At 39.4% G+C, this 17,218-nt stretch overlaps 1 protein-coding gene across 20 annotated transcripts in view; it reads left to right on the forward strand.

The window, feature by feature from the left end:
- Positions 1 to 17,218, forward strand: part of ARHGAP29 (Rho GTPase activating protein 29) — an 83,771-nt gene that overhangs the window by 47,982 nt on the left and 18,571 nt on the right. For all 20 annotated transcript variants that reach the window (XM_026057439.1, XM_026057441.1, XM_026057450.1 and 17 more), the window contains 3 exons: positions 5,321 to 5,464; positions 14,500 to 14,596; positions 14,941 to 15,013. In XM_026057439.1, coding sequence (XP_025913224.1) covers positions 5,321 to 5,464; positions 14,500 to 14,596; positions 14,941 to 15,013 — 314 coding nt within the window. The remainder of the gene's footprint in view (positions 1 to 5,320; positions 5,465 to 14,499; positions 14,597 to 14,940; positions 15,014 to 17,218) is intronic.

The raw sequence follows: 17,218 nt of genomic DNA on the forward strand, positions 1-17,218 counted from the left end.
TATTGCTTGCTAATGTTTAGTAAACAAAGGCTTCCCTTTGAGAAATAGTAAAATTAGAAAATAGATGCTTGTGCTGCTTTGACGGTGAAGATAGATGAGTGATCATAAAATGGGGTGACTGGAACCATGGCGGGGCGGGTGCTCAGGAGAGAGCAGTGTCCTGCTGGGGTGCTTGTCCGCATATGGCAACAGGCTTCCCAGTTGCTGTGTTATATCGCTTTTGTGTATTAGAGACTTCTGAAGATGCAGAGCTGAGACTAGAAGCTAAAACCTTGATGTGTGTTTTTCAACTCTGAAATGCATGCTTTTTCCTGCTAGCCTTCTTTCTCTGCTTCTCCTATAGAGCATGCTTTCCTTGTGGCGGTCCTTACATTTTGAAGAGCTTGTTTTCAGCTAAAGTAAATGACAGAATTTAAACCCTGATGAAAGAAGATATACAGGAAACTACTAAGATGTCTCAAGCCATTTTTTCAATTTTAGGAGGTATCATCTAGCTTTTTCCTTTGTGGATGATATTTGGAAATTAGCCTTCTTATGTCTCTGCCAAAATGTTCTTTCTGGTACAATTTGAAACTTCATAACTTCGCTATCAGAGGTGAAAGTGGAAAATCAAACTCCTATATCTGTTTTTGTTTTGTTTTTGGTCTTTTTTGGTGGGGGGAGAGTTTTCCCCATTTTGGACTGATTGCTTCTTCCAAGAGATTACAAAGAGTACTTTAGTCACCTAAGCCTACAGCTAGACTTGCATGCTTGGAGAGCTCCAGTGTGCTGCAGGGCAGAAGGGCAGTTGCCCGGGGCAGCCCAGGGTGCGTGGCAGTCGCCCAGGGTGTTGCACTCCACAGCACAAAGCGTCACAACCACAGAGAGTGCAATCTTGAGCTGGTCATAGTATCCATTGGTGGAAGAATTTCCTGCTTGACTTCCTGTTGATAAATGAACTTTTATAGTGAGGCAAGAAGGGAAAGAAGAAAAACTGACACTAAATACTGATTTTCATGGTTATTTAAATCAGATTGAATTGCATGAACTTGTTGGAAACATTTTCTCATGCATTCTTTTCACTGTAAACAGTACTTGCTCTAACTTTGTGTAGGTCTCTTAGCCTTATTGGGACTTCTCAGTAATAAAATTGGGTTTCTATTAATCTGGCATAATTAGATTGTTTTCTACCTGAGGCTTGTAAATCTGTCCTGGACAGGAAATTTCTGTATTAGTGTCTGGTGAATATCAGTTGCTCAGTGCAGTGTAATTGTAGTTCCTGATGGCTTTTTTCCCCCTGTCAGCACTACTTGTATCACAGACCTTTTGTCTTCTCCAGCCACAGAAACAATAAATGTTTCAAATATTTAGTAAACAAATAATGCAGTGATGGAATACAAAGAAATGTCAGTTGGGTGTAACCAGATTTTTGCTTTTGAGAGTACAAATAACTAACCTCATGCTTGAATGTGTTATTTTAGTGATAGTGTTCTCTTGGATGGTATGATAAACATCTAATTCAATTCAGCAGTTGTTTTCAACTTGTATTTCCCTTTGAAGCTTACTGCTTCTGTTTCAAACTTGAAGAGGCTTGTGTGCTTGAAGCCTCTCTCTCTCTCCTCCCCTCTATTTTTTGTTCAACTCAGTTGGTCTGGTGAGATACTATCAAATGTTAAACTACGTTTTGGGATCAGATGTGCTCTAGTTAGCCTCCAGTATGTGTTTGTGGGGTTTTTTGGTTGGTTGGTTTTTTGGGTTTTTTTTTGTTGTTGTTGTTTTGTTGACCCAAGAGGCTGTTTTTAACCTGTAGCAACAAACCTCTAGTTGTGGGTCACACTGAACTCCCCAGGATAATTCATCTGTTTGTCTGCCCTTGAAACAGTCTTTCCCGAGGACTCTCAGACTTTGAGTAGTCTGTAGAGTGCAAGATGAGTTTGCCTGTTTCCTTGCCCCACTTCCTGTGGGACCAGGAGCCCACCTATCCACCATATCGCCAAAAAACCTGTGCTGTCATCTGGGCAGAGCCCTGGTTATGGGACGTGTTCCTGGGTAACTCTGATCATGTAATTAGGAACTGTTTTACTCTCTGTTCACAAGTGGATGCGTACCCATTAGATGGCAGACGCCTTCATTTTGGCTATGTATAGATGCAGTTCTGGTCAAAGAGTGCGCTCGTGCACGCCATCTCTAGCCAGCAGACTCTAATATTCATGCCCTGTAGGTGAGGACTGCATGTATTCTTTTTAAATAGAGACACGTTAAGGGGGAAGGTGTATATTACACCTTCAAATGCACCTGTGAAAGCCTATCTGTCCCAATCCTGCCAATCTAAATCATTACTCTGTCCCCCAGGCAAGATTTGGGAAGATTTGTCCACATCAGGAAGTTTGTAAGAAGAGATTAGAGTCTACTATCTCCATAGGCAATATATTTCAAAACTGAAGTCTACACACGAGATTTGTTTTCTGATGAGCTAGATGGAGTTGCCTTTAATTATCTAATGCTCCATTTCCTGGAAACATGTTACTATAATTTTCAGATATATTTTCTGTGTTGTCTGATCCACTTTGGGTTTGTGGGCATCAGTACAGCTCTGCTGTCTTTCCTTTTCCCCATTACCTTTGCCTGGAGCTGCCCAGTAGTCCCGGTAGCATTTATGGTTGCATAGATTCAGTATAATTGAGCCTTTGATGGATTTAATGCCCAAGGGGACCGTTATAATGATCTAGTTTCGTTATGGTGGCTGTAGAATTTCTCCAAGGGCTAGAAGGTGTGAATGGCCATGCTGGTTCAGACTAATGCTGCCTCTAACCCAGCGTTTGAGCTCCAGCAAATGCCAGAAGTGAATAGCTAGCAAAGAATAGAAACAGTATGTCAGATGTGCATGATACTTTTCCCAGGGTCAGAGCACTTCCTGCTCAGGGGAGTTCTTAAGCTTTTGCAGGTTATATACTTTGTTTTAGTATACTACTTAGTAGTTCAGTGGAGTAAAAAGTGGAGTAGAGTCATTTAGTTAAAAAAATAAAAATAAAAAAAATTGTGGATGTAGATTCAAAAAGGGGTTAGATTAATTCAAAGGTGATGGGCCTGTAAACAGGTACTGAAGTGCATTGGAACAACGCTGGTGCAGCCGTTGTGTATGCTGGTCTGGCCTCTTCAGCAGCATCTCCTGCTGCCATGCTGCACATGCAACAGGCTAGCCGGACCCTTGGCCTGGCCCCATAGGACATTTATGTTCCTAGTAACCCACAGGGACACTCCTGCAGAAACTTGTCTGATCTCTCCTTGTTTCTGCATCAGCTTGTGTCCACGTTGTTTTGGCAAGGAGCTCCATGGGTCTCTTACATGAGCAACCACCCTTTTTTGTTTTGAAACTGGCTCCTGCTTGCTGTATTTAATCATCCTGAGGTTTGGTTTGGGTTTTTTGTTTGTTTTTGTTTTTTTTAACTGAAAGAGATAGTAAGCACTTGTTTCTATCCGTTGTCTTCATGCCTCATGATTTTGCAGCCTTCTGGCATATCCCCTGTAAGTCATCTCTTGTCCAGGGTCCCAGCCTCCACTGTTGTTGCTTCCATGGACTGTTTGATACCTGCAGTGTTTGCTCTATTAAAGTTCGAAACTCTGAGCTCTAGCACGCCTTTAGATCGACATGTGTCTTTTTTAAATCGCCTCCGCTACTAATGTGTGTGTGCGCTGAATTCTAGCTGCACTTTGTACCAGCCTCCTGACAGCTTTTTGCCTTTGCCTGCTATGCCTATGGGTCCTTGGTTAAAATCCCTGTGTGTATACCTGTAAATGAAGATACAGTCACAAATAAGTTTCTCTCAAATAAATTGCATAGAGCTTTCTTGATCTCTTGCTATGTAAATCAGGTTTTCCTAGACTCATATAAGTCCTGTAAAGGATACAAACTTTCAAGAGCTTCCCACCCCCGCTCCAGTAGGAAAAGAGCATGCCATGCTATGATTGATAGATAATACTTTTGTTTTTATCCACTTCCTGAGTCAAGGTTTTTCCCTTGACCATGGTAAGCCAGTTTGAGTCAAAAGAATCCCCTAATATTTGACATATAGGGAGATAAAGCCTGAAGCACAGTGCTTTTCAAAAAAATTGCTTTTGGTGACTGTGAGTCCCCAAAACTTACTTTTGCACTTAATAAATGCAGTATTATTTGTATGTAGCCCCCCACCCACACAGCAGACAGTAGCAGTATACTGTAGTGACAAGTCGTGTTGTGCTTTGTTGACCCTTCAGAAAAACTTACGTTCTTCTAGTCTAATAATGTCCTGTAATCGGAACAAAACAACTCAGATTTGAAACTGCTCTGAGTAGCACTGAATCACCTTGCAGCACACTAATTGTCTGTGCTGCCCTGCTGGCTGTCGCAGTCGCGGGCAACACAGTTAGAATCACCGTTGCTTTCTGCTCTAGGGGAAGTGAGTCAGCTTGTACGAGATCCTCTTTTTCTTTCTCGTAAGCCAGACTTCCCTGAATTTGAAAGCTCTTTGCTGCAGCGTGCAACGCAGCACTCTAGTGCATGTGAAACTTTAATTCCATACAGCAGCTCCTCTCCTGTAATAGAGCGGAAGAGCTTGTGGTTTAACCTGTGCCATGGGTACAGCAAGAACCGCAGAAAAGGGGCGGCAGGGCCTTACACCCCGCAGCAAGGGGAGCATGCTGTGTATCACCCTTATGCATGTGTATTTGAGAATTTTTCGAGTTTAGGCTTAGTCCCACAAAGTTGTTTATGCGTTGACCTTCTTTGAGTTCATCAGGGCTGACATGCCTAAAGAAAGGCCTTTGTAGATCTAGGCTTATGTAATAAAGATGCTTAAGATTTGATTAACACTGGAGTTAAAAGCTAGTCAAAATTAGCCAACCATTGCCAAAAATCTTTACTTAATTCTATGAATAGATAGAGATGGTGTTGAATTTGTATTAATTGAAGAAACAGCTAAATGAGCAATCCAAATCTGCTTTAGCTGATACTGTTTTTTGAACATATGTAGTTATCAAAATGGTGATTGATTGAAATGCCCTAAGGAAATGCGGGAAAATGATTTAATTGTGAAAAATTAATGTATTGGTGTAGAATTCCTAAAATGTTTGAATTATCTGTGCTTGACTTGGGGAGAAATGAGTTTTATGAAAACGATGCACGTCACAAACTGTTGGCAAATGCTAATACAATTTTCTTTTAAAACAATTTCTGTGGTCTAAGCAGGCACAGCTTCCATATGGCCTAGATTTCCATGCAGCTGAATACCGTCAAAGCATTTTTTTGTGTCACTTTTGCATGTTAATACACTGTTTTAATGTAGTTTCTCCTTCACCTTTTCAGAAAATCAAGATGGCCTGCATCATGTAGTACATGAACGCTTGGGCGAGTTGCTGCGTGTTTTAAAAGCGGTGATAAATAAACATCAGACTCTAAACTCCGTTGACATTCTTAGTGCCACAGGAACAGTTATTGCAAAAGTAAAAGGTAAGGAAATACTGCTTTTCAAATTCTGGGAAAACTTGAATTAGTGACTTGACACTGACTCTCTTTTGGAACTATGGATAGGATTCCATGTATACAAAAGAAACAGGTTTTTTAAACCCTCAATTTTATTTAAAAATACTTCCTCTAAGTGAAATGTTTATTCTAACCTATTCCTAACCTGCTTAACCTATTCCTAACCTGTTTATCGGAAGCTAGCTGCAAAACTACCTAGAATTACAGAAGCAGAAGCCTTTGATCTTGATCTTTTCTTTACTTGTGTATTGTAGAATGAAACGAAGGGGTTTGATATAACCTTGGGTTTGCCTAAACTCTTTTTAATTCTGTGAATATATAGAGATGGTGTTGAATTTTTATCAAGTGCAGAAATACCTCAATGAGCAATCCAAATCTGAATGGCCTAATGTTTGTAAATTCCTCAGAGAGATCATAAGCATCTTAAAGGTGTCAAACAAAAAAAAGCAAAAAAACCCACACCTTAGAGGCATATGTTAATACTTTCTGTTGCTGGCCTTTGCTGCTGCAGTTCTTCGACAGCCTTTCAGAGGAATACAAATAGCGAAGCACGCAATCATTCCAGCCCCATAAACTGTAGCTGTTTTTCCTATGAGTAGCCTTGGACTGCAGCTCTCCCTATTCTGGAAAAAGTCCAATGTGTTACAGTGGAACTAGTACTGTTTTCTTCTATATGGCATGAAAAATGCTTTGAGTAGGGTTAAATCTCCACCTCTTTCCTATGTTAAATCATGTGGACTGTCTTCCTTCTGAGATGTATATAATTTAGTTTTTCTCCTTGTTCTAGGGTTTTTTTTTCCTTCGTCTTCTGATTATCTTAATATGGCTGAATATACACCACAGACTCAGTAAAGTTGGAATGTCAGTCAAAATGCTAACATATTTAGCTGCCTGATTCCTATATCTTGGATTTTTCCAAGCTTCTTGTGGATTCTTTCTATAGCCATATTGTTCTGCCTGTTTGCTTCTTGAATATGGCAGGTTCTTGCAGCCCACTTCTCATTTTCTTCCTGCTACATATAGAGTTTCCTATAGGGCTGTCCCTGCTATTTGAGATCATCAGGACACTATACCTCTGCAATTTCTGAACTTGCTTTGAGAGAATTGTACATAACACTAAAAATGCAGAGGGTGTCCCCAAGAGGTTGCTGTTTGCTTTCCTGCTCTCTGGAAGAATTAAGTACATGTGTGCAATGGTAATGGGCTGTTTATCCATGAGAACAGGTTAAATCTCCAATGAGCACAATTCTACAGCAGCCTTAGACAAGCCTGTTTCTGTGGTTAACTGATATGGTAAGATTCCCATGCGTTTCCCACTTCCCCCTAATTTCAGCGGACATAAGACAAAGTTCAATGTTTCTTTAAGAAAAATTGAGGAGAACTGACTTCACATATGTGATCAAATCAATTACTACAACCTTTACTAAATCATGTTACCTAAAACTTTTACAATAATATTAATCCGCTCTGGACTTTTTTAGTTTATCAGTGGTGTCTTTAATATACAATGCCCCAAATTAGTCACTGTTTATGCCAGCTGAGGCATAAACATGCCTTGTATGATAACATTGTTGATACATCCCAAAATTATGTTGGCCTTTTTTGTAATAACATCATGTTTTGTCAATTTTTGTATTTGATTTTAAGTCCGCTATAAGTCCTAGATCACTTTCTGTAGTTCTGCTACAGAACAGATGAACCAGTTACTCCAGATCTGCATTTGTGCATTTCCCACCACCCCTGTCCCCCTACACCTCCTTCTGAAGTGAGGAATTAAGCACTTTGTTGAATTACATAATTTGGGGGGGAGGGGAATGTTTTGAATGCAAGATGTTTTGAATACGAGTCCATTCCTTTGAAGCATTTGCAACCTTCTGAACTTGATGCCATACTATTCCCCCCACACACACACACACACACCTGCCCCTTTGTGCGATCTGTTCTATCATCCAGTGTTAATAGCACTGAACCCTGGTCAGATGCCTTCCCACTTGATACATTCTCTTATATGCATCTGGTTTTGCCTGGTTGGATGAGCAGCTGCTCTTTCAGTAATTGCTTTGGGAATTAATTTATTTCTCTTGAAAATGAGCAGAAGAAATAACTTTATTAAATTTCTGTGCCACTTTTTGGCAATATAGATATTCACAGATACTCTTGGCTTTTTTCCCTAGATTTTAGTTGACATGGTTATTTCAAGTGCGAACATATTAACTAAACTAACTACCAACTTTATTTGGCTTCGGTTGTTGAGATCACTTGCTATTAGTATGTGGAGTTTATCAGAAGCTGGAGTAATGGAAGGATTACATAATTTTCTAGGTGAGAAGAAAAACTACAGTTAGAAAAACATTTTGCATATTGTGTAATTACAAAATTTTGAAAATAACTATTCTTCATTGTTCTAAGAATGTCACTTGAAATAAAAACGGCACAGTCGTATGTCATCCGGTTTTCTGGCAAATGTGTTCAACTAGATTGTGATGTAACACTATACTTTATGCAGGTCTTCAAGTCTGTGTTCAGCCATACCTCACTTGAACCATCTTAAATATGGTCTTATGTGATGAGAAATATCTCAGAAACAGATATCTGATAAGGGGTGCTTTTGTTATGATAGGTAACAGTCTCTGTCCATGAGTTGAAATTTAGTTAGTTTTGACACACGCACGCACACATACACACACCACCCCCAGACTGCATTACTTTGAACAGTTTTCTCATAAGCAGTGGTTTGACAATACTAAAAGTTTAGCTTTAAGACTCAAAATCAAAAGACTTAAGATCAAGAATATAGTGGTCATGTGGTGCAAAGTGCTGATCTGATACAAATTCATTCTTCCAGTTTGAATAAATAATAGAAAAAAGTTATCTGATGGAGTAAAAGATTATGGTGTGAAATTACTGTCTGTACACAGCATTCTAACTAATTTGTCATCGAGTTATTTGTCTTTCTCGGAAGCAGCATACGGCTGGCCCAGAATGAGAGGCTGGCGTAAATGGTGTGATTATTCCTTGGCTAAAACAAACACGAGCTTGCTCTGCTGTGGTGAATCAATATACTTCTGATCCAGGGCGGTGGGACTTGGCAGCATGGAGTTCCCAAGTTAATTATCAAGAAAAGACAGCTTTGGATGAAACTAAAGCACATGGTTTTGATCAATCTCAGTTATTTGAATTTTTTGGCAAAATTTATGGAAACCTGTCCGGGAGTTTTTCCCGGATTATAGCCCTGCCTCAATATTTACACTCTTGTTTGATACACATATTTTTCATATGAAGATTTTTAGTAACCTTTGCTACTATTCGTTCAGCCATTTATTGTATTCCTTATGTGTCTGAAGATATAAACAGGCAGTTGCAGGAATTCAGCTCTTTAAGATTGTTACTTCAGTCTTACTTCCTCTGGACAGCAAAGCCTGTGCTATAAGAGAAAGGCCTTCTTCCCCCACAGCATAATCTTTGGTTAATGTAAGGACAATTTGTCCCTCTCTTTAGTACCTTTTTGTTTTTTACAGCTGGTTTTTGTTTTGAGGATGATATTAGTCCATTTTTGTACTGGAATTGGAGTATATTGCTGCTGGCACTGAGGAAGTCAAAGTGAAAAGACAGCGTTTTGCGGCAGGTAGTAATTATATCAGTCCTCATGTTTGCTTCCAGTGGTCTGTCAGTAACACATGGGTTTGCAGGTTTTCAGCTGTGGTTATTGCACTAGAAGTAATGTAACTTTTGAAAAAACAGGAAACTACAAGAATGTAAGGACTCGGTAGGACAGATTTAGTATCCTTTTTCTGCTCTCTTCCCAGGCTGTGTTAATGAAATAAGTCCATCTGACTCATCTGTTTCTTGTCATTGGAGGACAGAGCTATAAAAAGACACGGAAGCGTTCTGTATCTGTAGTCAGATTTATGACTAGGAAGAAGATTAACCTGGCATGGAAAATTTCTAATGTTGTTGTTGTCGTTTCATCCTCTCCTAAATAAACAACCTGGGATTTGCACATGAGTTTTTTCCTCCAGAAATAGAAACGTAACTGTTGTAGGTTCTAGAAGGATCTTTTTGAATGTCTCGGTGTAATGCCAGGGTCTCAAGTCTAGTTTGCCTTTGGCACCAAAAGTAGGGGCAAATTTGGCACCAAAAGTAGGGGCAAGTTGTTATTTTAACATATGCCTGCTTTTGCTTTTAATGAAATCGGTTACAGTAACTTTGGAACCAATAATTTAAACTCTGAAGACTTCAAGGCCTGGCCCATAAAGTATTCTTGCAAGTTTAAGTTGCACTGTGATTTATTGTTACGTCTTGTGCAGATGGCTGCTCCATTTAAACTGCTGCTAGTGGCAATGTTTTGAACATTACCAAAAGTTAGTGTGCTTGTGCCCCCTCCTTCAAGGCCATCTCGGTTGTTTCTTAGGTCCTTTGCTGGGAGTGATACAAATGTGCTTGAGTTGCAGATACCCAGTTTTGCTTGATGTTTTTCATTCCATTTTTGATGTTTTAGCTTTTCCTTTGGGGCTGATTGAAAGAAAAATCTGACTATAGTGTGTTAATTTTGTTATAGACAGGGAGTGATGTTCAGCTGAACAGAGTCTGTGAGACTTGCACCGTTTTAGACTGAGATTGCAGGGGGAAAGAGCTTGATTTCTCTGAATATATCCTGGATGTGAGGTGCTTCACTGGGCCACTCCCTGTGGACTCTACTCTTCATCTGCGCTCATCTGACTGCTTGGAGAAGAGTGTTCTTTAAATGACACCTCACTTGATCTGGAGGTATTAAGACTTACTGAAGTCAGTCTTGCTTATTAGTAAGGATGTTCTTGGAACGTGTTCAGTGTCCTATTTCTGGTAGTCACTTCCCAGTCTGGCACACCGTCATGCTCATAGCTGTTATTTTCCCGCTCACTATCTTTAAATAGCTGATGGCCCAGACAGCACAAAGTATGTATGTTTCATGATCACATGCTAAATTCAAGACAGTATTGTTCTTTTTCCTCTAAATTGCACCTTTTGACTTAATGGAATCACTAGATTGAAAACAGGTCCTTGATAAAGCTGAAAATTGCACTTGTCTTGTAAAAATAAATAAACAAATTCCTTTTTAGGTATGGTTATTCTATAATAATTCTGCATCAAAGTAAAATAGCTCTAGCAAAGGTGAACTAATTTCAGTTTTGGTGGTGTTTGTGTTGTAAATTTGGAGCAAGATCTATTAGAGGGCAGATAGGAAACAGTTCCTCAAACTTGTCTTGTCTGCAGTAAGCTAGAGGTGGGGAGGCTGCCAGATCTTGCAGTAAGTACAGGTCAGGGACACTGTGTGACACAGAATTAAAAGCAGAACTGTGGGGCCTGGACAGCCTGCTGATGTTCCCTGCTTGCGAGGCCTCCAGAATACTGTTCTTCTGCCTTTTTTTCCAGGTGGTGGTCTGCTGTTCTTTACTTGGCTTCCTCCTCCCATCCCCAAATTTCCCTTACATATATGTTTTTAAAATGTGGACTCTAGCATAATTAAAGATGAGAAACAATAACAAGAAGCATTAAAATACACTTCTGTGGGTTGTTTTTGAAATAATTCTGAAAGGGTCTCTAAAGCATTGTTGAGAGCCTAAGGAAAGAAAATTGGCTGCAAATGCAGTCGGTTCCAACAAGTCAGCTAGTTACTTGCCCAGTAGTGTGCGGGTTAGAGATGTACACCTGTCTGAGGAAACAGATAGTGGCGGTGTTACCATATGGAAAAAAATTGACCTGCAAAGAGAAAATTCTGCGGTCTGGTGTAGGTTAGGCTTGTGCAGGCTCTCACCCAAAACTGGCAAGGAGAACTTTGGTGCTTTCGGTGCTGCAGGTGTCCCTGGGGAGGAGAGAGCCAGCAGACTCCTGCAGGCTCCACAGCATAGCGTGGCTCAGGAAACCCAGGGGACACAGCTGTCTTATTTGACTGGAAGGGGACCAGAGAGCACCCAAGAAGCTGGAGCTGTGCCGTGGCCACTCTGAGCTGTGCAGTAGCTGCCATGAGCTGTCTATGCATCAACTTTTAAGGCCCTGGTTGCACTTGGGTCATGACACCCGAGTGCCCTTCTCCACAGCTCCAGAAGCACTGCTCAGGTGTTCTCGAGCTGCTGCTGCTGGGCTTCTGATGTCCAAAAGCTCCGTGGTTGTTGCTGGTTCCCTAGTCCGTCCTCCAGTCCATTCTGTATGTGATTCAGAAAGCTTTTGACGACTTGACCCCAAAGTTCAAAATTACAGCAGCTTGCAGCATTTCGTTGGGGTTATTCAGGCCGCCTCATTTTTTTAAGATACCTTGCCAGCTTTGGAAATATAGATCACCTTTAATGCAAGCCAGGTTTGCATTTCAGGTACTAGTTTGCAGACTTTAATGTATTGCATTCATATGACCAAAATTTAAAGTTCACTATGTGCCATCTGAAGTCTTACTTAAAAGTGCTGTTAAATTGTATACTCACTTTGAAATTTGTAGAACTATAGATAGATAGTTGTCATTTCCAGACATGGAAATATTACTATAGTTCATTGTTGTCAGTAGCTATTGTATGCAGTCAGGATGTCCTGGGGAAAGAGCGTGCATGGTTTAAAGTTGATGTTAAGTACATCAGCGTTCCAGCGGTAGTAAGCTAAAAGTAAGCTGTTTGTATTCAACTGAATTTGTAAGAGTTTGGGCTAATCTGTATTGGGAGAAGTGGTAATTCTGAAAATTTTTTGTGAGACTTGTTATTCAGTTGATGTGATGGAACCTGAAAAGAAAAGACTTGCTCGGTAAATAAAATGTAAAGCTTAACAGAACTCTTGGAGCCTTCCTGGAACAGGAAAGCACAGCAAGGCAGGCGGCTTTTCTTTAGGGTGAGGTTATCTATATTAATGCCTCACTACCAAAGTGAAAGAAGTGCTCATTCTCTGAAGACACTGGGGCTAATGGATATCCTAATGTTTCTGTGGTAAGTGCTTTGAACATATAGCTAGTTTTTGTTGGCTCTTTTTAATTTTCAAACAGTGTGTTTCATGCCTGGAGTCAAATGATTTTTCCAGTCACTAGTGGCTGGCAATCAACAGCTCTCCAAATAGTTGTTGTCACTTAATGATTTGGCATGCAGAGTTTATATTTATAAGCAGCTTTATCTCTGGAAAGCTGAGGTTTTCAACTAAACTGAACTTGGGGGGGGTGGGATTTCTTCCATTGGTATTTATGAAATTGTTCAAAAATTATGTATGTTCTCTATGAAATTTTATTACGAGTCTCATTTCAAACAAAGGTGCCAGAGGCATTTTTTATTTAATTACAAAATGTAGAAAAAAAATGAAGAGCTGGGAGAAGTCTTAATTTAGCAGTGAGCTGTGGCTACAGAGACTGTTAATCTCTGTAATACGTGACAATTTTTTGCTGCTGTCAGCTTATTACAGTGTATTCTTGCAGGTCTGCAAGTGACTGTTGAAATAGTCCACAAGAAGACCACATAGTTTCTCTAAAAGCTTTCTATAGAAATAGTTGTTATAAAAATGTTGGTTATGCCTGTTGGCATGCTGTGTAGAAAGAAATGGATTCAGCTGTGTTAATTTACTGGTTAAAAACTTTTCCTTTCACAAAGGAAGTCTAATGGGGGAACAGATTACTGTACTTTCTTTGTTTGCTACCCATTAGTGTTTAGGCACCTGGCAGGAAGTTTGAATGCTTTTAAAGATTAGAGTCTGTTACCTGAATTTGTTAAGAAAATGTGTATAGAATGGATGACATTTCAACATGATTTAATTTTTGCTACTTCTGGAGTCACTGCAGTCCATTATTTCCATATTTGTACTTGACATGCTAAGGAGAATAAATTTAATATTGTTACAGATCTTGCAAAAAGTGATCAATAGGGGGTGAATTGCTATATCTGTGTCAATGCAATATCTCTGAAACAGATGGCAGTAATTACAGTAAATTTAGGCATCTAGATAATTAGGGATATATATATTTTTTAATCTTTTTTTGCAATAGATACTAATGTGGAATTGTCACTTCTCCCAACATAAAGGTGACTTCCCTCCAGAGGGCATCAGCTTCGGCTCAGAGGAGCGTACATTACTTCTCCATGAAAAATTTCCCCATCAGCAGTGACCTAGAGTTTAAGCTGGAACCTAGATAAAAGAAACGCTGAGTATTCCTACATGGCTTTGTTTTTTCCGTTCTTCCTCCTCTCCCTCCTCCAGCAGTTTCGTTAATAGAAACCCTGGATGAATCACTCCTCTGCCGCCCTCATTACTGCGGTTTGCTGCGGAGGCTGGAGCCAGCTCCGTCAGCGAGTGCCTACATACGGCTCGGTCACCAGCTCGACCATTTCGCTTGTCCGAGAAATCCCCATTTCCTATTTTGAGCCAGTGATTGTCCTGCTGAGTCTCTTCCCCACTTTTAACAGGCAAAACTGAGGGGGTTTTGCCACGCCATCATGGAGCTGCTAATCGAAGGGTTTTGCCATAGACGCTACCTTCTGGTAGCTTTCTGTTTTTCTGAACTCAAGACAGAAAACCTGTATACTGATACAATTTACAGGGTTGGGGGAAGATAAGGCCCAGAAACTATTGCTCCTGGTCTGAATTCTAGAATTTTTACCTAAAAAAAGGAGAAACAGTTGCCAAGTATTTGACTCTGCATTTGTGAGCTGTTATGTAGTGTTGCTGCTGCTGTATGATTTGATTCTTGCTAGTAAAGGACTCTTTTTCACTTCCCCCACCATTGCCACCACGTACCCCCACAAAGCTGCTTTTCAACTGGGAAGAAGTGAAAGAGTAATCTCATTCTCATTCTGGAAAAGTTTAGATCATTTTGTTCATCTCTTTATTTGTAGTGTTTTTAAAGTTTTTACTAATTTTTTTTTGAAACTATATTTTTCAAATTGTTCACAAAAGTATAAAATAACCTGTTCCTTAGGAGACTTCATGTATAAATTTATCTCCAGACCTAATAAGATTGCTTGATTCACCGCACTCTCACTGTTGCTTGTTTTTTATTTCCTAAGCGGTCAACTTCAAAGAAGTTACTGAAGAAAACAAGAGAGAACTCTTTGGTGAAATATTTTCTTCCATTGAAACATTGGCATTCACCTTTGGAAACGTGTAAGTTGGAATTTAGAATGAATTTTGAAGAGGTCAATAGAGCTGAACAGAACTGGAACTAAAAAACAATACTTCAGTTTTCTTTTCAACAAATATTGACTGATAAGTGAATTTAAATGAGCCATATCCAGAACAGTTTTACTGCTTTATGTTTTGGGTCTTTTTCTCCCTTAACCTGGGAAAACATGATGGCATACAAATTGCAGGGATTACAAGAAGTACTTTTAAAATTATTCTGCAAAATTTTTGAAGGATCTTAGAATTTGAGTTTTTGTTCTCAGTGATCTGAAATTGTTTGGTGAGGTAAACTAATGAAGTAATGCAGTTCTTTGTTTTTCTGGCAGCGTTTCAGACTTCCTTATGGGAGATGTAGACAATGGCTCGTCACTGGGGCTTCCGGTATCTCGGAGAAGTCGGGTAGGCTAAGCACGTTCTTGTGGAGTGTGCAATCACCTCTCTTAAAGCTTTTCATTTCCCCTTGAAACTCTGTGCATCTTGGGGCTGGGGCATTTGGAGTCTTGTTTTAAAACAAGACTAAATCCATTAACAAAATGCATTTGGTGTCTCAGTATTCTCTGTTCTAAATGCCAGTGATGACTCACCTGAGCTAGCACTCTAATGTTAGAGTAAGCGGTAACCTGCTGTAAGTATGTTTCAGATTTTAAATAAAATTGAAATTTATCTCTTTAAATACGCTCTTTTAAAAAAAATCTCTTTAAAGAGCTTAGTGAGAAGAGCTAACGCTTACTTGATAATCGATGAAATGTAAGGTTTACATGCTGAAGTAGTTAGAATAGGCTTGTTAAACCTAGAAGCTAAGCTGAGGTTTAGTTACCTCTTTTGGGGCTTTTAAAAACAAATGTTCTTTACAAGATAACTTTTTCTTCCAGGCTCAGTTCGTTTCAATAACACTTCACTAAGAGAGCTGAAAATAGCAGTGTCAGCTTATATGTAGTCAAAGAAAAACATTAGCATTTTAAATTCCCTTTTAGACACCTTAAAGGCAAGATTAAAAAAAATGCTGCTCTGAGTTTTGGTATTTAGACTTTTGGGTAAATCAAGTAAAATTAAAAGATACATAGAGATATATTTAGATAGATGGAAAATGCAGTTGATAATTGGTGTGTATGACAAGCTAAGTTGCTACAACGTGAGAAATTTTAGCTTAAAAAAAAACAAAAAAGCTTCATTGAGATGTGCTGCTTAAACTTTGTCAGCATTCTCTCAGGCAGGCTTGATCATAATGCTATGCAGCTGCAGTTGAAAATTAGTCTAAGTTTTTACTGTGCTTTAAAACACAAATGTGAGAAAGATGGATGGTCTTAGTTCTTCTAATTCTGTAGTTGCTACAAAGCACATCTTCCCAAATGGCTTGGAGGGAGGGAGGCTAGTCAAAAAATTGCTTTCAGCAGACTTTCAAAGAGAGATATCGATTGCTGATTTTTTTTTTTTTCCTTCCTTGTAATGGCGTTGCAATGCAATAATATGTTTGAGGAAATTGTCCCCATATATTGTACTGCAAACTGAGTGCTTGGCTGAAAGATCGTGCTTTTAAATCTTAAGGCAGGGGGAAAACAAGGGGAAATTAGAATATAGCAAAATTAAGAAGGAATTCTAGTGTAATCTCTCCCAAAGTCACTAGCTTATATTTAAAGGCCTTTTTTATAATGTCATTTGCTCTTCTGAAGGTGGAAGAGAACAACTGTAAATAAACTTTGGAGCAGGTTGGATAATATGGTTCAATCTGTTGGAAATTCATCTTAGATTTTAGGTGCATGTTCATTCAGACAAATAAATGTACGTTTAATAGATGAAGCGTATTGCTTTGATCTGCAGCACAGAGAACAAGTTTGGAGGCCAAGCAGGAATTCAGCCTTAGGAGGAGTTAAATGCAAAATATTTAAGTACCTATATTAACTTCTCATTCCTGCAGATATATTCATTCTGTGGTTGAACATAGCAGCTAACTATATCTTATAAAGATTAGAGCATAATTTTTTTGGTCGAATTTAGCAAGTAAACACTTTGACTGTTAATTAAGGAGAGTGATTTAAATTGCCTGTTAAGTTAGGAGCCTTTCTAACAAAGCTGTTGTGGATTGCTTTGAAGTGGGGTGGGAGATGATCTTGTTTCTCTTGACTACAAGGGAATCTACATTCTTTTGTTCGGGCATTCAACTTGGAGGCTTAAGTTAAATGATATGTATATATCCTCTTATTTAGCACATGTAAAGATTTTTATTTTAGTCCTTGTAGTACAACTGGAAGTACAGGGGGAAGCAAAGGTATTTCTTAATTAAAAGCAACAGAGTTATAGAATATATCAGGAGAACTGAGGCAGACGTGTGACCTTTTCTTACTCCACAAGCTGTTGGAAAGCTATCGAAAGCGAGGTAGATGTGAAAGCGTAACAAAGGAGAAGGATAAAATCCTCAAAATGCGTGTAAAGACTTGCCTTTAACCTAGGTTGAGAGTTCCTGGGCAGCGGGGGGAGAAAAAGAAGTCAGCTTGGTTGAAGTTCACTTGAGAAGTGGAATCTGTCTAGAAGTCAGTCAGGCTTTTTTGTTGCTTGGCTCACTGGGATGAGTGATTGGGCGTTTTGGGGCATATGGGTCAAGTTCTG

Source organism: Apteryx rowi, unplaced genomic scaffold (assembly GCF_003343035.1).
Source record: "Apteryx rowi isolate R43461 unplaced genomic scaffold, aptRow1 scaffold_14, whole genome shotgun sequence".
NCBI lineage: Eukaryota > Metazoa > Chordata > Aves > Apterygiformes > Apterygidae > Apteryx > Apteryx rowi.